General features: G+C 37.4%; 2 protein-coding genes across 2 annotated transcripts; one reads left to right on the top strand and one right to left on the bottom strand.

The window, feature by feature from the left end:
• Positions 1 to 5275: 5275 nt before the first annotated feature.
• Positions 5276 to 9198, top strand: LOC132114162 (uncharacterized). Its single transcript, XM_059522275.1, has 7 exons — positions 5276 to 5446; positions 6260 to 6583; positions 6895 to 7128; positions 7453 to 7500; positions 7767 to 7871; positions 8607 to 8678; positions 8981 to 9198. Exons 1-7 carry the CDS (start codon positions 5398 to 5400, stop codon positions 9196 to 9198), a joined length of 1050 nt encoding a protein of 349 aa, XP_059378258.1. The 5' UTR covers positions 5276 to 5397.
• A 4775-nt stretch (positions 9199 to 13973) lies between these two features.
• cdx1a (caudal type homeobox 1a) lies at positions 13974 to 21843 on the bottom strand. Its single transcript, XM_059522430.1, has 3 exons — positions 21240 to 21843; positions 14822 to 14970; positions 13974 to 14569 (listed from the first exon to the last, which is right to left on the bottom strand). The coding sequence occupies exons 1-3, from the start codon at positions 21613 to 21615 to the stop codon at positions 14378 to 14380; spliced, it is 717 nt and encodes a 238-aa protein (XP_059378413.1). The 5' UTR covers positions 21616 to 21843; the 3' UTR covers positions 13974 to 14377.
• Between the last annotated feature and the right edge of the window lie 253 nt (positions 21844 to 22096).

Here is a 22096-nt window from a genome sequence, read left to right as displayed (position 1 = left end):
CTGTTGTGCGCACACAGGGACGTGGTGCTCAACCACCTCAGCCAGTTGGGGCTTCGGGTCAACTGGGAAAAGAGCAAACTCTCCACTGTGCAGATGCCCAGACCTGTGGAATCTCCACGTATGGTCTTTGGACAGGACGCGGAGGTTTTAGGTGGTTTACCTCCAGCGGTAGTAAACACCATCACTTCAGCTAGAGCACCCTCTACTAGGCACACCTACGCGCTGAAGTGGAACCTGTTCGTCGATTGGTGTACTTCCCACTGGGAAGACCCCCGTAGATGCCCGATCGTGGTTGTGCTCTCCTTTCTGCAAGATGGGCTGGAGCGAAGGCTGTTTCCCTCCACTATCAAAGTGTATGTTGCCGCTATTGCCGCACATCACGAAGCAGTAGAGGGCAAGTCCGTTGGGAGGCACGACCTGGTCATCAGGTTCCTTACGGGGGCAAGGAGTCTGAACCCTCCGCGCCCTCACCTGGTACCCTCTTGGGATCTCCACTTGGTCCTGATGGCCTTTTTAGCAGGAGCCCTCCGAGCTTCTGCAGTCAGTAGAGTTTAAGTTTCTGTTGCTGAAGACAGTGCTCCTCACTGGATTTGCTTCGGTCAAGAGGGTTGGGGACCTGCAGGCATTTTCAGTCGACGATACGTGCCCCAGATATGTGCCCAAATTTCCCAACATGCCCTTCCGGGATCAGGTGGTGAACTTGCAAGTGCTGCCCCGGGAAGAGGCAGACCCAGCCTCCACTTTGCTTTGTCCCGTTCGTGCCCTCAGCATTTACGTGGACCACACACAGAGCTTCAGGACCTCATACCAGCTCACAGACTGATCCCTGTTATGCAGCTTTGGGACACAAACTCAATCTGCTGATGGTGCTGGACGCTAGTAAATATGACATGAAGATAAAAAAGAGAATAAACAACAACAGCAGAAATGATCCAGTTTGTAGAGTTAAATATGGAAGGATGAAGGATTGTGATCTTTATAGTAAGAGACCTGAAGTTGCAGTAATTAATGGCACTCTGATAATAAACCGTGTGATCAGAGCAGATTCAGGGAATTACACATTAACACTCTCTCGCTCAGACGGCACAGAAACATCTACAGATCTTCAATTGAATGTTGAAGGTACAGAAACTCATGCTCTCCAAAGACCTCACTGTCATGTACATGAATCACTTCCATAAGATAAGATTATTTTTAGAGTGAAATATCAGCATGTTACTTATTGTACACTGCATACTGATGACATATGAAAGCATTTCAAACAGTCATTTGATACATTGTTGTCACATGACTAACCTATTGTACGCTGCATGTTTAATTAAGTCGCGCTTTCATCTCAGCAATACATTTATGTTTAGTAATGTCTTGACATGACGTTGACTCCTAATGAGTCGAGAACGAGTCATGTGACTGTCACGTGTCCCTCCCTCCAGCTCCTGTTGGCTCAGTGGAAGTGTTCATCAGCTGCTCCTCCAGTGGGGCGAGGAGGGTGTCCTGCTCCTCGGAGGGCGATCAGCTCCTCTACAGCTGGACTTTGAATGGAGATCCACTGATGGATGGCAACTCCAGCATTGATCTGGATGAGGGAACTGATGGAAACATCACCTGCGGTGTGAAGAACCACGTCAGTCACAGACAGATGACCATTAGTCTGAAACCCTGTTCTGGTGACCTTTAAATACATGAATGTCAATGAATTTATAAAAACAACAGCAACAGCAACAGCAACAAGAGTGATGAAGATGAGTGAATCTCACAAAACCTGTCAAGAACATGCCAAACTCACACTTCACCATAAAATCCTCTTATGCCAGAGTGCAATATCTGAGTGCAATGTGTATTCTGATGGACTGTAATGGTTTTACCTCCTCTGGGACTGTTTACTTTTTAGTTGATTCGATTTAATTTTTTTATTTGATTCAAATTTAATAATTATCTCTGCAGTAATTTATATTGAGGGAGAAAAGGGGTGATTCTGCAATGAATGCAGCCTTGCCCACAAAGCCCTGCCGCCTGGTGGGGTTATCCACGCCTCCCGTCAAGGGCCTGTAAGTTCTCGTCGGCACTGACGGCCAAGGCTTATGAAGCTGCTGGACAGGCAGCCCCTGCCCTGCATGCCATGGCCCTCCTGCAGGTCTACCAGGCCAAGGCATTAAAGCAGCTGCACGAGGGTAGTTCTGACCCAGGTGTAATGAAGGAACTGCGCACCATGACCTTGCCCTATGGGCGACGAAAGTCACGGCGCGGTCCCTGGGTCAGACGATGTCCGCCTTGGTTGTCCAGGAACGCCACCTTTGGCTTACCCTGGCAGATATGAGAGATAGCGCTCCCCAGACCATCTTGCTGGCTCACGAGAACCATCAGACTCGGCTATGCGATTCAGTTCACCTGGCATCCTCCCAAGTTCAGGGGCATATGGTTCACCTCTGTGCTGGACAAGGATGCTCCCGTCTTGTGAAATCGCTGTCCTTCTGGCAAAGGATGCGATAGAGCTGGTCCCTCCAGCCAATATGAAGTCGGGGTTTTACAGCCCGTACTTCATTGTACCCAAGAAAGGCAGTGGGTTACGCATTCTTAACTACCTCGATGACTGACTTATATTGGCCCAGTCCCAAGCTCTGTTGTGCGCACACAGGGACGTGGTGCTCAACCACCTCAGCCAGTTGGGGCTTCGGGTCAACTGGGAAAAGAGCAAACTCTCCCCTGTGCAGATGCCCAGACCTGTGGAATCTCCACGTATGGTCTCTGGACAGGACGCAGAGGTTCTAGGTGGTTTACCTCCAGCGGTAGTAAACACCATCACTTCAGCTAGAGCGCCCTCTACTAGGCACACCTACGCGCTGAAGTGGAACCTGTTCGTTGATTGGTGTACTTCCCACTGGGAAGACCCCCGTAGATGCCCGATCGTGGTTGTGCTCTCCTTTCTGCAAGATGGGCTGGAGCGAAGGCTGTCTCCCTCCACTATCAAAGTGTATGTTGCCGCTATTGCCGCACATCACGATGCAGTAGAGGGCAAGTCCGTTGGGAAGCACGACCTGGTCATCAGGTTCCTTACGGGGGCAAGGAGTCTGAACCCTCCGCGCCCTCACCTGGTACCCTCTTGGGATCTCCACTTGGTCCTGATGGCTTTTTTAGCAGGAGCCCTCCGAGCTTCTGCAGTCAGTAGAGTTTAAGTTTCTGTTGCTGAAGACAGTGCTCCTCACTGGATTTGCTTCGGTCAAGAGGGTTGGGGACCTGCAGGCATTTTCAGTCGACGATACGTGCCCCAGATATGTGCCCAAAGTTCCCAACACGCCCTTCCGGGATCAGGTGGTGAACTTGCAAGTGCTGCCCCGGGAAGAGGCAGACCCAGCCTCCACTTTGCTTTGTCCCGTTCGTGCCCTCAGCATTTACGTGGACCACACACAGAGCTTCAGGACCTCATACCAGCTCTTTGTCTGCTTCGGTGGACACCAGAAGGGAAAGGCTGTCTCCAAACAAAGACTTGCTCACTGGATAGTGGAGGCTATAGTCTTAGCATATCAGGCCATCGTTTACCATGCCCCCTTGGAGTGAGAGCACACTCTACAGTACAAGAGCTGTGGCCTCCTCCTGGGCTTTGGCATGGGGCGCCTCGATAGCAGACATCTGTAGAGCTGCCAGCTGGGCGACACCTTACACGTTTGCGAGATTCTATAATCTCCGTGTAGAGCCTGTGTCCTCTCGCGTACTCGCCCCAGATGGCCTGTAATGCTGGACCAGCTCGGTGTCAATCAGGCTTGCTGCACCATTCCCCTCCAAGGACCGGATAAGTGTGCCTAAGTGCTTCTCAGTTCAGTTTCCCTTTTGGCGAACCCTGTTGAAGTTCCTCCTGCACCCTCGGCAGTTAGGCGTGGTGGAGCGCCAGATGCCAGGTCCAGCACTTGTGCGTATGCCCAAGGTCAGCCCTTGTGCTGGGCTAGGTGCCTGTGTATAGTGATTCCCCCTTTTTTTGGGTGATCCCACATGTGTATTCTTCCACGGTACGGCTTCCTTCACGGTGAACCCGTGTCTTTCCCTGGCAGAGGTCTCCATATGTAGCACTGCCCTACAGCCAGTCCATATGCGTAATTCCACATGTGACCTCCTATGCGCAGGATGTGGTTCCGCAGTGTCCCCCTATTTGGGTACGCTTTCCCAGTGTTATCCAATTCTCACTGTACGGAACAGCATTGCGGGTTCCTCTGCCTAAACCCTGGCCATTCTTCCACCCCAACAGTGGGGGAATTCATCAGTCACTGACGCAACGTCAGTGACTTGAACGTGACTGACTGAAAGGGAATGTCTTGGTTACATTTGTAACCCTCATTCCCTAAAGGAGGGAACGGAGACGTTACGTTCCGTCGTCACAGTTGCTGTACCACCGCTGTACGGCCGGGACACACCGTCTCGGCTCCTCAGCGAAAAACTGTTTGTGCGACTGTACGCGCTCTCCTTTTATACGCGCTGCATTGGCTCGTTTTGTTAACACTCGGAGGCGATTCATCTCTCTGGCGAGATCCCCAATTTCGTCAGCCACTGAGGTAACGTTTCCATTCCCTCCTTCAGGGAATGAGGGATACATACGTAACCGAGACGTTTCTTTTCAGACTGCAGTTTCTTTTCACATTCACATTGGTTGGCATAGTAATGACACTAATGTGTAAAGATTCAGTTCATTGTGAGTCCAACAAATCTGATTTATAAATTGACTGTTAAGATATACATTTTGCACCATTTATCATTTGTAATACCATGCATGTATAGCCCTATATAAAATATATAAACAGGTTTGTGCAGTCCCTAGTTCCTAAGAAATTATCATCACACATAAATTCATTTGATTACATTTGGATACATGTTTAGATATTATCAATGGCTGCTTCTTGTCTTTATCTGTTTTTGTTTAGTTGTTTAAATTTTTTTGTGTGTCAGTTTTTGCATTATAATTTCAGTTAAACGTATAAAACTCTTTGTTAACCCAAACTACATATAAAAGCTTGATCAGTCACATAAACGTAATCAGAATCCAGCTACGTATTCCTTTGTTACTCATTGTCAAGTAATTTACACAATTAGTCATTTAACAACCCTTTCCCACTTGCTTCTTCTAAAACAAGATTTTTTTTTTTACTTTTCTGAAAATGTGCCTGAAAAGTACTTATTTTTCAATCTTTCTCTTAGTTTCACTCACTTGTTTTAGATGTAAGATCATCTGCCTTCCCCTATAAAAGGAAGCTTCCTCTTTCTTCGGTGAAGGGTTCAGATATTTTCTCATGTGTCAGTCCAGTCTGAGTATCGCTGTGAACAGAGACGAACAGAAGTCCAGACACTGGTGTCACGATCTGAAGCAGCATTTCACTCTTCTGCTGGGATTGGGCTCTTCTGGAAACTAGAGAAATGATGCTCCTCTTTGCACTGATGCTGCTGCTGCTGCAAACTGCTGAATGTGAGTCACTTTCACATCAAACTCTTTTATGATGCTGTTTAGTCAGATGAATCTCTATTTTAAAATATTTGTGTTTTGTAAAAGTAAATTCTGTCAAGCGCAAGGTTGGGGGTTTGATTCCCCAGGAACACATGATAGGTAAAAAATGATAGCCTGAATGCACTGTAAGTCGCTTTGGATAAAAGCCTCTGCTAAATGCATAAATTTAATTTTAATTTAATTTAATTATATAGAGGACTCATCAAATAATGTCTGTCCATTAAACATTATGTCAGAAAGACAAAACATTATTAATAAAGAGAGAAATGTCACAGATTAATGGAACTGAACAGAAAGTGCACGACAAAGACAAAAAATTGTGCATTATCAGAATGCCATGTGTTAAAATGCATAAACTGTTTTTATAAAGTTAAAGCATGGTAGTTTGTTTTAATAAAATCAACATTTAGATTCGCTTTTTGACTTTTGGCATACAGACTAGCTGATATTATAATGCTTTAAATCAAAATAAAAAAAATGTTTATTACACAAAATTTTAGTAAATCTGTCAAGTGATATGACTTTATTTAGTGTATAAGTTATAAGTCAGGAGAGACACATATTACACTTTCCTTACAGAAAAGAGTTAAGCATCTCTTTATAACGAAGATGAGCATTATTTAGATCATATGTGTGAGATCATATCAAGAGTCTGTCAGATGTTTCTTCTGTTGAACTTTAAATCTGTAAATCTTTGTGTCATTTATGTCTGATTTTATTTCATAAAGGAAGACATATTTATATACTATTATCTGTGTGTGTGTTGTTCTTCAGGTTTCTGCTGGTTAAATCAGACTGATCCCTGTTATGCAGTTTTGGGACACAAACTCAATCTGCTGATGGTGCTGGACGCTAGTAAATATGACATGAAGATAAAAAAGAGAATAAACAACAACAGCAGAAATGATCCAGTTTGTAGAGTTAAATATGGAAGGATGAAGGATTGTGATCTTTATAGTAAGAGACCTGAAGTTGCAGTAATTAATGGCACTCTGATAATAAACCGTGTGATCAGAGCAGATTCAGGGAATTACACATTAACACTCTCTCGCTCAGACGGCACAGAAACATCTACAGATCTTCAATTGAATGTTGAAGGTACAGAAACTCATGCTCTCCAAAGACCTCACTGTCATGTACATGAATCACTTCCATAAGATAAGATTATTTTTAGAGTGAAACATCAGCATGTTACTTATTGTACACTGCATACTGATGACATATGAAAGCATTTCAAACAGTCATTTGATACATTGTTGTCACATGACTAACCTATTGTACGCTGCATGTTTAATTAAGTCGCGCTTTCATCTCAGCAATACATTTATGTTTAGTAATGTCTTGACATGACGTTGACTCCTAATGAGTCGAGATCGAGTCATGTGACTGTCACGTATCCCTCCCTCCAGCTCCTGTTGGCTCAGTGGAAGTGTTCATCAGCTGCTCCTCCAGTGGGGCGAGGAGGGTGTCCTGCTCCTCGGAGGGCGATCAGCTCCTCTACAGCTGGACTTTGAATGGAGATCCACTGATGGATGGCAACTCCAGCATTGATCTGGATGAGGGAACTGATGGAAACATCACCTGCGGTGTGAAGAACCACGTCAGTCACAGACAGATGACCATTAGTCTGAAACCCTGTTCTGGTGAGCTTTTAATACATGAATGTCAATGAATTTATAAAAACAACAGCAACAGCAACAAGAGTGATGAAGATGAGCGAATCTCACAAAACCTGTCAAGAACATGCCAAACTCACACTTCACCATAAAATCCTCTTATGCCAGAGTGCAATATCTGAGTGCAATGTGTATTCTGATGGACTGTAATGGTTTTACCTCCTCTGGGACTGTTTACTTTTTAGTTGATTCGATTTAATTTTTTTATTTAATTCAAATTTAATAATTATCTCTGCAGTAATTTATATTGAGGGAGAAAAGGGGTGATTCTGCAATGATGTTTTATTACAGGGCCATCTACTGCATCTGAGACCTCAACAGTAAAGGATTCAAAATATGGTATGAGTTTCTCAAAAGCTGGTGAATCTCACCCATGGAGTGTTTCTTTCATCAATGTGTGTTAAAGCAACAGAAAACACTGCAAATTACAAATAAACCTAATAATGCTGGTTTTGAGAGATCTACAAGGTCTTTTAACTAATTTACTGTGCTATTAATTGTATGTTTTTGTTAAAGTTGTTCTTGTTGCTGCACCAATACGAATGAACTTTTCTAAGCAGTTTTGTAGTTTGATTTAAATGAGCTTGTGTTTCTTTCTTCCATAGTTTTACATTCCTCTCTGATTGCTTTGGGCTGCGTTGCGCTGATCCTGATTCTGCTGTTCATACCTGCATATCACACTTACAAGAAAAAACAGGTCAAGTCGACAGGTCAGTTCATTTTGAATCTGTAGTTCATATACGTACTTATAAAAGTTCAAATTTACAGTAGTACTACTCGATACCAAGCCAAAACACTGGTTAATACACATTCAAATCTTGAGTGGATTTGTGGCTTATTTGTTATATATTCTGAATGGATTTGTTTAGTCATTGCAATCCCTTACAGACAGTTTTAAAGGCAACTGCACCAAAAGCCAAAAGCAAAAACATTATATATGTGGTGATGAAGATGATCCAAGCCAATTTTAGTTCAAATAAAATAAAATACAAATTGCTGGGATTAACCAATGCAAACTGGTGTAAATTTTGAGAAATGCTCTGAAACAACATTGTTCTTCGAATCCCACGAATATGTAGAAAAACAAAATCTTGAGTATAAGCCAGTTTGATTGATTAAAAAAAACATTTTAACCATTAATTTTATAATTTCATTATATAGTTTAACTATGTTATTTTGGAAGGCACCTTTTATGCGTAGTTTACTTAGAATTTACTCATATTTTTAATTTCAATAAATCTAAGATTAGAGAAGATGTGATCTCACTTCCTGTGTTCTGTATTCACTTTTTTCTTGATTTTTCGCATGCAAACAGTTCGATATAAAAACATGAATCAGCATGATCTGAGGATTATCTGTTATAGACCTAGTTTTGAAGCCAATACTTTAATGATTGAAATTAGATTCTAGTTTATCTGTTGCTAATGTCAGTGTTTTCCCATCAGCCACTGCTGCCAGTGCGGACATCATATATGCTGATATCTCTCATAAGAAAAAGGGTGCAAAGAAGAAAACAGGTAGGAAACTCAGTGAAGCTCAGAGGTCTGCTGTACTCTTTAAAAGCACACAAGACTCTATCAGTTTGTGGTCTATTAGTCTCAATCATTGAATTAGTGATGGTACTTCCTAAACTCAAAGTCATACGGTCACTATCACACACTGAATACAAAAGCCTTTTTCACTTTAGATTCAGACAGTAGTTTAAAAATCACATACTTAACATTTGAACACTGCATTTTTGATTAAGATAATGTTTGCAAACTCTGAATCAAATGGAACAGCTTTAAATGTCCATTCATCATTTCTTCTTTCTGTTCAGAATTACTCCCGGCTGCTGATGTGGAATATGTCGAGGTCAAATGGCAGAAAAAGAGGAAGGAGAGAAAAGAGAAGAAGGAGGAAGAGATTACGTACGGCGAGGTGATGTTCACTCTGAACCGCTCAAACGCTCTCCTGCAGCCTCAGCATGAGTGTGTTTATTCTCAGGTACACACACAACAAGAGCTGTGCAACATCGCACTTTCCCTGGGAAATTAAGTGTGTATGTTCAGTTATGTTCACTTTGGGAGATGTACAGTTTACATAAAGCACATATCTCTTTGCATATGCACTGTGAATTATTTTGTGTAATAAGTTAATGATGTTACTGTAGGAAGGTAGAGCTTGAGCTTTAAAGGGATAATTCACCCAAAAAAAGGAGCTTACGCTACTTCTACGTCACCCGCAGGAACGCATGTAAGAGATTACGGTTTATAAAGTTTTAAATATGGATATTTGTCTTACACGGATGCATCGATTCACTTCAGAAGGCCTTTATTAACCCCCCGGAGCCGTGTGGGGCAATTATTATGATGGATGGATGCACTTTATTGGGCTTCAAAATCTCAACATGGGATGGGAAGAGCCAGGAGATTTTTTTTACTTAACTCCTACTGTATTTGTCTGAAAAAGAAAGCCAAATAGGATGAATTGAGGATTGATTAAATCATGGGGTAATTTTCATTTTTGGGTGAACTATCCCTTTAATGTTTGTGTGTCTGGGGCTGAACTGTGAGATGTTGAGTAAGCGAGACAATGGAAAAAAGGAAACCAAATGCATGTTATTTTCCATCAGACAAGCACTACTGTTTTTAATGCTTCTCGTGTTGTTCTGCTGGCGGCTCAGATCATATGACGGCGAGAAAAAGCTTTAGTGAAAGTCAGCTTTTAATCATGAAGAAATTCATGCTCAAAAGTCATGAAAACACAGTAATCGGGGGATTTTGAATTTTTTAAAAACATTTACAGAATGTTTCTGTTAACAGAAAAATATAGCTGTAATCATATCTTAAATTTCATAATTTCCACAAGTACAGGGAACAGCCTGAAAAAAGTCAAAGAAATATATATGCAGTCATCTTTGTTGCATCTCTGCTGCTTTCATTAAAAATGAAATGTATTCATCAAAAGGAATTAATTTATATTATCCCCCAGTTCTATATTTAAGTATATCCAACTTTATTTGCATGCATACAGAATACTCACATAAAGTGATATATACTATATAGCAAATCTCCACTGTTTTAAGTATATAGTTAATATAGTTAAGTAAAGTATATAGTATATAAGTACATAGTTAGTATAGTTAAAATATAACTATATTATCATCCAGCTCTAATCTTGTAAATGCGACATGAAGATGTTGAGCTATTATAAACATTAACATCATGGTTTTTTGTAAAACGGTTTTGTAACAATGTGTATGGTCAAAAGTGCTATATAAATGAATTTGACTTAATAAATAAAGTTTTTAGAGTGAATATTATTGAGGCTTATTATCTGGGCTGATTGAGCATGTGTTTCTCAGTCTGTAAGAGTTGAGTTACATCACTTCCTTCAGCTTGAGTTATGTTAATAAATGTGAATTTGTTTTTGAGTTTTTAACCCTTTGACATGGTGGATTGGGAAATTGATACTAGTGCTTTAGAGAGTCGGTGGTCCCAGGTGACCACACACACACATACACACACACACACACACACACACACACACACAAACACACACAGACACACATTTTGGTGTCTGTATCACATACATAGAAAGCATATTAAATGCAAATGTAAACTTTAATGTTTTAATTCAATTTTGTGAAAATAAAATGTCAAAATATGGGTGAAATAATGTTCCAACGTCTTTCTGCATAACCGATATATTTATGTTAAAATGAAACAACATACTTATTTTGACTTAAAAAAGAGTGCTTATACAAAATTCTATTTTAAGTATTCAAAACTTATTTGACAAATTCTTGTTCTAAATAAGCCTGACAAGATTTGTGGTATACATATTGTTACACTGAATAACACTTCTTCTGTAACTCATGGTAAAAATATATGATAGTCATCATCTTTGCTCATTAAAAATATTATTGAAAAGGCACATTTTGTTTTTTTATTTATTTATAAAAAGTCATAAATATAAATATAATTTCAAGTGACTGGTTTTTCCTAAATAGCCTATAGATTTTTGGGGCTTTACAATAATAAATAAACAGATTTAAATTAATTAATTTAGTATTGTAAAAATATCTCTAATAAGATGGATATGTCTTATTAATGTCTTTTTTTGTTTTTGTTTTTATATTAAAAACCCATATTTGTTTTAATTTTAGTTAAATTTTAGTAAACTTTAGTTTAAACTTTTTTTTGTAATTTTAGTAATTTTTAATTATTATTTCTATATAGTTTTTATGATATATTTTTATTTAACTTTTTTAGTTCTTTAACTTCTAATCATGGGAATTAGAATTCTTCTTTTCAGGCAACTGGCTGAATTAATTTTTTAACAAGAGAGTAATCTCTTTATGGCTGAATATGTTCAAAACAGCAGAAAACTGAAGTGAGGATCTATTTTTAAAGCATGATCCATGCAGGTGCAGTTATATGTGGATGTATGAAATTTACAGTTTTTCTTCTCTATTTTATTAAAAACCCCGACATGTGTTTGCATATATTTATATATTTTTTACTCAAATGCTCTTGAAACTGAATACTATCTCAGTACTCAACTATGTTTCTGAGGTGTGTTCCACTGAATAACAAGAGTTATTTTGTGTTGTCGTGTTAAATATCTTATTTAAATACTTACTCAATAAATAATGTAATATTTCTGAGTTATAAGATTTTTTAATAATACTGCTATGTCATAATTATTCAACCCCTGTTCAACATTGCTGTTTTTAAATCACTTATTTGCATGGTGGGGAATAAAACAGTCTCAAAACACAACTTTAGAAACTCTATTAAAAACAGAATTAGCTTGAGCTGTTACACACACATACAGTTTGGCCCATGCATGTGCTGAAGTTGAGTAGCAAAAATGTCAACAGAGATCTCACAAAAGCTAAAGAGAATAAATATCGTAGTACTTTAGAAAGTCTAAGGCTATATGAAGACTTCCAAGACATTGAAAGTTCCTAGACACAGCTCTCAGCCTTATTTCTTAGCTTAAAGTGTGTTTTACCAGAAAACCTTTGAGGGTGTTGAAGAAAAAGCACAATATCATAAAATGTTTAATCAGAGCAACTGAGAAAAACCTGCAATGTACAGCCAAAGACTTGCAAGATGACGCGATGAAAGAAGGAAAACCATTTCATGACTGTATGATCTACAGTAAATTGTGTTTCACAGAAGAAGAATAGTATTGTTTTGTTTAATATCTTAAAACTAACTTAGTACTTGATTATGTTTTCAAAGCAGAATTGTATTGTTCCATAATAATTTACTTATACTTTTTTAAGCTCCCCAAAATTTGACTTTCACTTAAAACAGCGTTGAAATTATATAGGTAAAATATAATAGGACATTATTGAATTATAGTACTTTATCCCTGCATCACAACAGTTTTTTCTTCACTGTATAAACAAATACAGTTGAAACATTCTTATTTGTGTTCCACAGAAGAAGAATAGTATTATTTTGTTGAATATCTTACTTAAATACTCCAAACTGAAGACCAGCTCTTGATAATATTTCAGAGGCAGAATCACACTGTTCCTTATCATTTCCTTGTAAGCCAATGAAATTAAATTCAGCGTCAAATATAATAAGACATGACATAATGACAGTAAAGCAATTTTATTTAGAACTATTTCTGAAGATGGAATTTTATTTGACTGAAGTGTGACTTCTGACACACATTTTGACCCGGTCGTCAAACTCAAACGTATACTTTTGATAAATGTGCTTGCATTCCTTCAGATGAGGTCAACGGTGACATTGTGAAACCGATCAAACATTAACAGTTCAGACGCATGATCTTGAAGGACAGGAGATGAATGTTACTGGCATCAGGTCTTTATTGGCTCTTTAATTGACACAAATCATCTGACCGAGCTGCAGAAACAGACCCCATCCGATGGCGTCCGTGCGGCCCGCCGCTTCTCCTCGACCTCTGGCTTCTCTGTCAATGATCGACTTCACTGAACACACACTCCAGCTTCTGTTTTTATCAATAAGCTGCGTTTGTTTCCTTGTGTTATCACGACTTATGATCCACAGGGCTCATTGTGATCGGTAAACACTCACACACAAACTGGTTTCCACCCTCTCAAAGTACAGCGGGATTTAGAGCTTGTCACTGAATGATTGAGTTTAATCTGATCAGCATGTCAAGGTCATATTTGCCAAAAAAAGAGCATTGTTTTCCCAAATAAAATATATAAACAAAGGAACACTTTTATTAAAGCATTTATATATATATAATACATAATAAAAATATTTTTAATGCATTAAGTATAGCTTGTAATGCAGCTTGTATGATCCTATATAAAATCGAAATTTGCATTATAATGCATTGCACTTATGGATTCATATTAGATCTTTTGAACATATAATGCACGAAAACACACGACAAACAAGGAATCTGCAAATATTGCATTTTAATTCTGTTTATAATTACTTACGAAAAGATATAATGTATTATAATGTAAATTATGAATACCTTTATAATGCATTATACAAAAAAGCTTCAAGTGTTACCAAACTCTAAAAGGTGCAAAAAATATTTTAATAGATATTATTAACATATATTAATTAAATTGTGAAGTATTTATACAACTCTATTGTATTTTATTTGTACTGAAAAAAAAACAAAATATTTTATGAAAAATGAATTACTGTGCTGAGAATCGTCATTGAGAATAACGGCACCTAAATAAAACTCAAAAGTAATAATTCTCATCACAATATAGAGAATTTGGAGGAAAATGTTATTAATTGTTGTGAAAATAGTCAAAATGCAAAATGCAAAAAAAAAAAAAAAGATAATTTTTCTCCTCAAATATTATTTTTTTTATTAAAATTATGCACTGTTTACAAATGAATGATTACACAGAGGCACCAGTTCAAAAAAGAAGTAATTTTTCCATCATCCCGCGGGTGTAAAATATTTAACATAGTAAAGCAAAGCAGTAGTGATACAAATATAGTCATCAGATCATCATTAGTAGCTTGTGAGGTCATATCAAAAGTAGTTTAGACATTTAGAAACCATTATGACGCGTATCTTCAGTCGTTCAACATACTCTGAGATTTTTTACAAAAATTGAAATACTGTGCGCGTTATTCACAATAAAACGTGTTTGCGTGTCTTTCATGTAGTGCAATATGAACGCTCCACTCAGTGTCACTGAAACAGTGTAAACATGTCCTGTTTATCCTTCTGTCTGGAAGAGTTTTCAGTATTCCTCTTTGATGCTGGTCGATATATTGTCTGTCATCAAGCTGTTATTGGTGCTGCTGACCATGGCGGTGTTGGCGTGGCCGGACAGACTGACCGGTGTAGACGTGGAGCTCAGCTGAGACTGCTGGAGTCGCTTCTTGTTCATTTTCCTTTCTTTGGCTCGTCTGTTTTGAAACCAGATCTTCACCTGTGAATCACAGAGATTCAAAATGATTTACAACTGATGAGGCTTCTAGCTCTACCAGACACATCCTGTATGAGAGAATTTTTTCATATATTCATACATTTTTTCAATATTCAGCATATTGCAATACATGCATCTAATTCTGTACAGGGACATCATGTCCTTTCACAAGAAACTCTGGTATAATTAGACGAATATCACCGCATAATCTCACAGGTTTGTTTAACGTCCTCTTTGCATGCTTAATGAACCTACCTGGCGTTCTGATAGGCTCAGGGCCCCGGCGAGCTCCGCCTTCCGTCTGATGGTGATGTAGCGGCTGAAATGAAATTCCTTCTCCAGCTCCAGACGCTGTACGTCACTGTACACCACTCTGTACTTGTCCTTCGTCCGTGTCTTTCCTCCTGCCGTCACAACAGGGTTACTTTTCATTTCCATATTTTTAATAGTATTTAAGACAAGACACCTCAGGGCAATAGGCTAAAGAAATTTAAAATTTAAGAATTGAAAATAATAAGAATTCCATGCATTTTTTTGCAGTGTTATGTTTGTTTTTTCTAAATAAATATGCCCAATGTCCATACATCTGCAGAGTAGAAATGGATAAAAGTTAAAGGTTTTTATAAAGGGGATTTTGGATCTCTCCTTGTATCACTCCAAAAATCAGAAAACACCATCAAGAGACATAAAAACAAAATTTTCACCATGTTTTTAGGAATAAAATGTTATATAAATCAGGGTGAATGATATAAGAACAAACGCCTCAGTAAAAATCTTCAGAATATAGATAGGAATAAAACTAAGTTTGGTGCGTGTGCGTTCTGCTGGTGAAAAACTGAAATTTTTACTGTGCACAAAGAGCAATATTTGAATGTCCGATAGAAAAATGCACAAAGCAATTCCCATGACTTTTAATAAGCTGACGATCCCTTGATATTTTCAGAATTTGCACAACATTTGAATCCTTGGATTTTAGTTATAGTTAAGATTTGTGCAGCTTGGATTTTAAATCCCATCTAAATCATTAATAATTTCAATAAAAAGGGCACTTATACACTTATAAAATAGAAATAGAAAGAAAGATGTGTATCATTTGTGACGTCGTTTTTATAACCACCATGCAGAACAGGCCTTGTGCTAATATTAACATGAATATTCCTCTACAGAGGCTGTGTGGTAAACCTCTTTCTTAGTCGTCTCACACTTTTGGTTTATCTTGAGATGTTCTGTTTGCCTGAACAGATGAGCGTTTACCACATGACCTCATCTGAACCCGCTAAATAAAACTCAGAATTGTAAGTCAATGAACATGTGTATTGCATTACAGTTACAAAGCAAGTGTCTGAATCTGCTCAACAACTGCAGGAGCTTTTTTTAGATCAACTTCACTTTTCCGAGCCTTTCTTTGCAATGACCTTTAAATTAAAGCAAACATTTAGTGGGTGAACAAAGCATTCAAATGAGTCCATTTTGTACTTCTGTCCTTTTACTTTTAAAATGTATTTAATGTTGTGGCACAGAAAGATTAAATTCACTCATTAAAAAACTCATCCCAGCATGGTTTTTTCTGAGTTTCAGACAGGTATCAAAAACCTCTAAAGTAAAAGTATGAAATGTTGTGCAAAAAACTTTTTTTTTTTAGCTTTACAGATGTTTTTTTATGCAATTCACATGCCTCACAGAATATCCTCTTTTTTATTAAAATTATCCATTTTAAATTAATATTTACATATATACATACACATATATATATATATATATATATACATACATATATATATATATATATATATATATATATACACATACATATATATATATATATATATATATATATGTATGTATACAGTATATCAGCTAGATGCCCAAACAATATTTCTCACTTTGACTTAGTTTAACTAAATAAATCTACTACAATTATGGAAGTCTGTTTCTGCCATGAAAAAAAAAAAAGGTTATGACTTTATGATTCTCAAAATTATGAAATTATATCTCACAATTCTAAAATTCAGAAATGTGAAAAAAATCTTTTTTTTAATTTATTTTTTTCATTCTGTGCTAATTTTTTTTTTATTTATTATAATATTCGATATGGATATTCAATATATTTTATTAGATACGTAAAAAATAATAATGAATAAAACGTAAAATGTAAAATTAAAACATAATTTTACTATTTAAATACTACAAAATCTATAATGGTATTACTGAAACTTTAACTAAAATTAAACTGTAAAATACAAAAATATTTAACGTTACTTTTTAAATGCATATATATATATATATATATATATATATATATATATATATATATATATATATATATATATATATATATATATATATATATATAGCATCTCAGTGATACTAAAATAACACTGAGGCACAGACAGACACACACACACTGTCTGGGTTGTCTTTCCTGTAAAGACCCTGAATGCAGTTTTCATAGACTGAATCTCTTTCTCAAGTTTTCTTCCCTTTTCTTCAGCAGCTTAGCTGACTTGTGTAAACACACACACACACGTTTGTTTTTGTGAAAAGTAGGCGTAGGCGTAATGGTTTTTATACTGTACAAACTGTATATTCTATCGCCCTTCACCAGCCATACACTTAACCCTAACCCTCACAGGAAACTTTGTGCATTTCTACTTTCTCAAAAAAACTCATTTTGTATGATTTATAAGCATTTTGAAAAATGGGGACATGGGTTATGTCCTCATAAGTCACCCTCTCCTTGTAATACCTGTGTCATACCCATGTCATTATACAGAGTTGTGTCCTGATGACACAAAAACAAGAGCACACACACACACACACACACACAGAGTCTCGTCCCCTTATCAGTGCGCTCTGGTCCTCCCACACAGCAGGGTGCGGCGCTGCCTCAGACTCGCTGGCCTCTGCTACTGTTAGCTTTTCACAAAATCTTTCACTTAGTTCGACTCTTAAGACGCCTTGTGTTTGGAAATGAGGACAAATGATCGAGCGGTGAACATTAGGCAACACCTTCACACACTGTTTCATCCGGTGTCACACACGGCTGACTCGCTGTGCCTCTCTATGATGGCGCCCTCGTTTATCTCTTTCCCTAAACTAATACATACGTCTGTGACATTACTAATGTGTTACATGTTTGGTAAAAGTCCTGGCAAGAGCGATTATTTGTCCAGCGATTGCAGAACCACTGTCTTGAACTAACAGAAGTTCATGTTAAGAGGGTTAGTTGAGTAGTTCTGTATTAAATGGGTTTTAAATGGATAACTGATTTTAACTGTGGTTTATCTCTTCAAAGCTGTTCTGAGAAGGCAAAAAAAAACAATTGTATGCACTCATTAAATCAGGGTTTACAGTGTTTAACCTCATCACACACACACACACACACACACACACACAAAATCAACACAGTCATATGATGGGTTGTAATAAACACAACATAAAGAGATAAAGACAGAATGTGTATCAGCAGATGCCTGTCCAAACTTTAGTGTGCTGCCTAACTAGACTGCATTTCACAGCATCGCAGCCCAGTTATTTTAGTGTCACTGAGATATTTAGATTTTTATTAATATTTTCAATTAGTTTTTTTTATAATATTTACATTATTTTTGTGTTCATGTTTTAGTTCATTTAGTTATTTTAGTTTCTGTTAATTAGTTTCTGTTTTTTTATATAATGTTTATATAGTTTACACATTTTGGTTTTAAATTTCGTTATTTTAGTAGTTCAAGTTAAACTAAATGGAAATTAGAAATGCTTCCTTTACATCTAAGCGAAATAAAATGTTTACATTTTCCTTAATATTTTATTTTTAATATTTTAAATTAGTTTTTATTTTTGTATGTTCTGTTTTAATTTTCTTTACAGTTTTAATTTGGTTCTTTTTTTACTTTTAATTCATTTTGTATTGTTTATATAGTTTTTATTCATTTATTTAAGTTTGAGTTATTTTATTACATCAAGTTAAACTAAATGCAAATGAGAAATGTAGCTGATATAAAATAAGTTTAAATTCTATTGTTTAATTTTTTTTATTTACATTAATTTCATTTCAAGAAACTTTTTTTAAAGGTTTTAGTTTTATTTATTTTAGTACATCAAATTAAACAAAATTAAATTACAAATGTTGCCTTTGGAACTAGCTGAAATACAAAAGCTACTTTTTTTTTCAGTTCATGCTTATTGCATTTCAAGTAATGAGAACGTGTTTATGGTTTTAGATGTACTTTACTGTAATAATAGACTATTCAATTTGTGCATGTGTTTTTTTTTTTGCCATAAATGTAGGATCATGATTAATCATCATTAATTGCATCCGAAATTAAACTTTGTGTTTACATAATATATATGTGTATATATGTAATATATGTTTAAATTTATATATAATATAACTCATATATAAATATAAACACACACATGTATGTATTTAAGAAATATTTACATGTATATTATTTTTACACACACACACACACACAAACACACACACACACACACACATACACACCCACCCACCCACCCACATGGATACATCTATTTATTAGCAACATCAAACTCTATTGATCTAAAAAAAAATAAGGTTTGTAAGGTTCGATTTCAGTAGAGATGCTCCCTTAGTAGCTGACTGTAGACAGTAAGAAGCTCACTAGTGTGTTTTGTCGGCAAAATACAGCACTGAGTGAAAGAGATCTGATTCAGTCATAGCAGGGACTTTGATTCAACAATAAACAGAACATTTAATGAAGTAAATGTGCACATTTGAATTGTCTCCAGTGTTTAATGTATCCATTATTAAATATATATCAAAATGAAGTCATATTTATCACAAACACTGGTTGTATGTCACTGTTTTCCAGTAGGGGGCAGCAGTGGATTGCATTTAAAAGAGTGAAAATTACTCATTTATAAAATAAAGCTAATAATGTAAATAAATCATGTGTTTTCTAATGCATTCTTTCAAGGTAAGGTATGGATCTGGATTAGTTTGTTGTCAAAATTAGTTCTATATAAAAACAATAGATACTGTACTTTCCTATAGAGATAAGTAGGCCATTCAGATAAGTTAGGTGAGCCAGGTACTCGTGCGTTTCTCAAGGAAATTGAACAGCGTTTCATATTTTCAGCAGTATTTCCTGAACATTCTCATCTATGTTTGTTTTAGTCACATGATGCATAATCGCCGCTCATGTGATGATATCAGAGCGTTTGAACAGTCAAACACAGTGACCGCATTTGCATCTTGACCAACTGTGTTAGACAACGGTCCTTTGAGAGCTTCAGTTCCTCCCTTGGGACTGTTTAGGATATACGTCCAATTATTACTAAAAAAATATCTGATGAGTTTGAAATTAATTGAATCAAACGACAACAACAAAAGCAACAAATCATTAAAAAATATCAAAAAAAGAAACTAAGATGCTTCTGGAACTAAATCTCCTTGTTTCTGTCTGAGCTTTATAACTTCACCGGCCTGACTGTGTGTGACATATTTACCCAAATATTCCCTGAAGAGATTAGTTTATCACTCGGTAAACTATTAGCCACAATGCACTTCCGATAAGGCCACAAATATCTATTATCGGCTGTTCAGCTGCATGCTCCTTCATATCTCTGTAGATCATCAAAGATCAAACTGCTGAATTCTGCTCGTATTTTGATCTCTCAGATGTAACGACTGATTCATAAACTGATCTGTGTGTCGAATTACAAAACGCTGAATATTTTCCACAACAGAAACAGAACTCTTAAATATTCTAAACATTTTTCAAGTGTAACATTCACTTTCTGCACTTTTGAAATGGTTCATTGAATGTTATCAGTTGATTATACTGGGCAATACTGTCTGATATAACCCATAGTGTATGATTTCCATATTGATATACCATGGCTTTTAGCTGGTACTCCAGTGGTTTTACATGTTTGTTACGGTATTACCAATCTTTTTGTCCAATTAACTTATTACTATTTAAAAAAAGCTTATAATAACATGGTACATAAAAAACAAAATGTATTACATGATCCATGTCCAAAACATGGCAGTTCCATTTGTATTGTGCAAACAAACAAACAACAAAAAAACTCCAACAGCATCAATGTACTGCTATTATATATTTCCAAAAAGCATGAAATCACATGGAACATGTCTAAAAAAACATGGTATTACCAATCTTACTACTATGGTATATTATATAAAAACATCAAATTACATGGTATCACCACAGTGTCTGTCTAAGAAACATGGTATTACCAATGATATTGCCAAACAAACAAAACTACTACTATAGTTCATTTCATAAAATCATTACATGGTATGTCTAAAAACATGGTATTACTGATGGTATTATCCAAAAGTGCAATGCTACTATGGTATATTTGATAAAAGCATCAAATTATTACCATGATGCATGTCCAAAAAACATGGTATCGTATAAGAAACGTGGTATTACTATAAAAAATGTCTAAAACGTTATTACAAATGGTACTTTCTTAAACTGTACTTTTATGGGGTATTATGGGGTAAGTATCAAGTTACACGGTGCATAAAAAACCCTCAGTGGTGTTACCATGATGCATGTCCAAATAACATGATTACCATAATTCTTTTTTGCTAGTGTGGAGTAAGTGAAAGCGTGTGCTGTGCGTCATTAGAGGGCTCAGAGAGGTGCTGATGTCTCACCCAGGTTCACTGGAGCCGTGGTGCGTCTCATCCAGTCCAGCGGCTCTTCTCTGTCCACCGGCGCGCTCGGAGCGCCGCTCAGCAGACCCTGGTCCACGGGCGGAATGACGCTGACCTCCACGCCGTTCGCCGGGAGCGAGTGGCCCGTGCCGTGACCATATAGCGGCGGCCAGTCCTCGCGCGAAATCGGGTCGAACCCGGGACTCCACGAGCTGCCGGTGTGATGCAGGTCATTCCCGAGGGCCGGACCCGGGTGGTATCCGCTGTAGTCCGGGTACGGGGCAGAAGGGTAGACGTTCAGGTGAGGCTGGCTGAGGTTCAGGTGTCTCGCGGGGTTGCCGTACATGGCCGCGTCCAGCAGGAAGCTCACGGACATTTTCCTCGCGAGCTGAAAAGTTTTACTTTAACTGAACTTCACCTTACCGGAGCGCTCGCGTTTGTTTGCCCAGCGCTGACGTCACGCCTGGGACACCCACCTGAGCCGATTTATGACACGCGCACAGGTGCCGCTGTCAGACCGGAAGGGCGCCAGATCACCGATGAGATCAACCGAGAGGCCGCGATCGAGGCTCGGCTTCATGCCTTTATCTTTGGCGCGTCTGTCACGTTAAGAACATTTACAACAAAACTTTGCATTAAGGTCGAAAAACTGACCTTTTATATGATGATGATTACGATGAACATGATATGATATGAAGTGATGAAGATCATTATGATGATGGTAGGCTATGTCAAGGAACGTTTACACTGATGAAGATGATCGCATCTAGTATGATGCTCTAAGAGCCAGTTTAAAGTGGTTGATGAAGTTCATGATGATGATGTTTGAGGTGATGAAGGCCGTGATGATGATGATA

Source organism: Carassius carassius, chromosome 33, assembly GCF_963082965.1.
Source record: "Carassius carassius chromosome 33, fCarCar2.1, whole genome shotgun sequence".
In the NCBI taxonomy this organism is placed as follows: Eukaryota; Metazoa; Chordata; class Actinopteri; order Cypriniformes; family Cyprinidae; genus Carassius; species Carassius carassius.
The sequence above is the reverse complement of the archived record's forward strand: the minus strand, read 5'-3'. Positions and strand labels throughout refer to the sequence as shown.

Coding starts and splice junctions, on each gene's coding strand:
- LOC132114162 (XM_059522275.1), top strand. CDS start 5,398: ATGATGCTCCTCTTTGCACTGATGCTGCTGCTGCTGCAAACTGCTGAA. Junction 5,447..6,259: donor GCTGCTGCAAACTGCTGAAT/GTGAGTCACTTT, acceptor GTTGTTCTTCAG/GTTTCTGCTGGTTAAATCAG. Junction 7,872..8,606: donor AAAACAGGTCAAGTCGACAG/GTCAGTTCATTT, acceptor TTTTCCCATCAG/CCACTGCTGCCAGTGCGGAC.
- cdx1a (XM_059522430.1), bottom strand. CDS start 21,615: ATGTCCGTGAGCTTCCTGCTGGACGCGGCCATGTACGGCAACCCCGCG. Junction 14,971..21,239: donor CACGGCTCCAGTGAACCTGG/GTGAGACATCAG, acceptor TTGTGACGGCAG/GAGGAAAGACACGGACGAAG. Junction 14,570..14,821: donor TGAGCCTATCAGAACGCCAG/GTAGGTTCATTA, acceptor TGTGATTCACAG/GTGAAGATCTGGTTTCAAAA.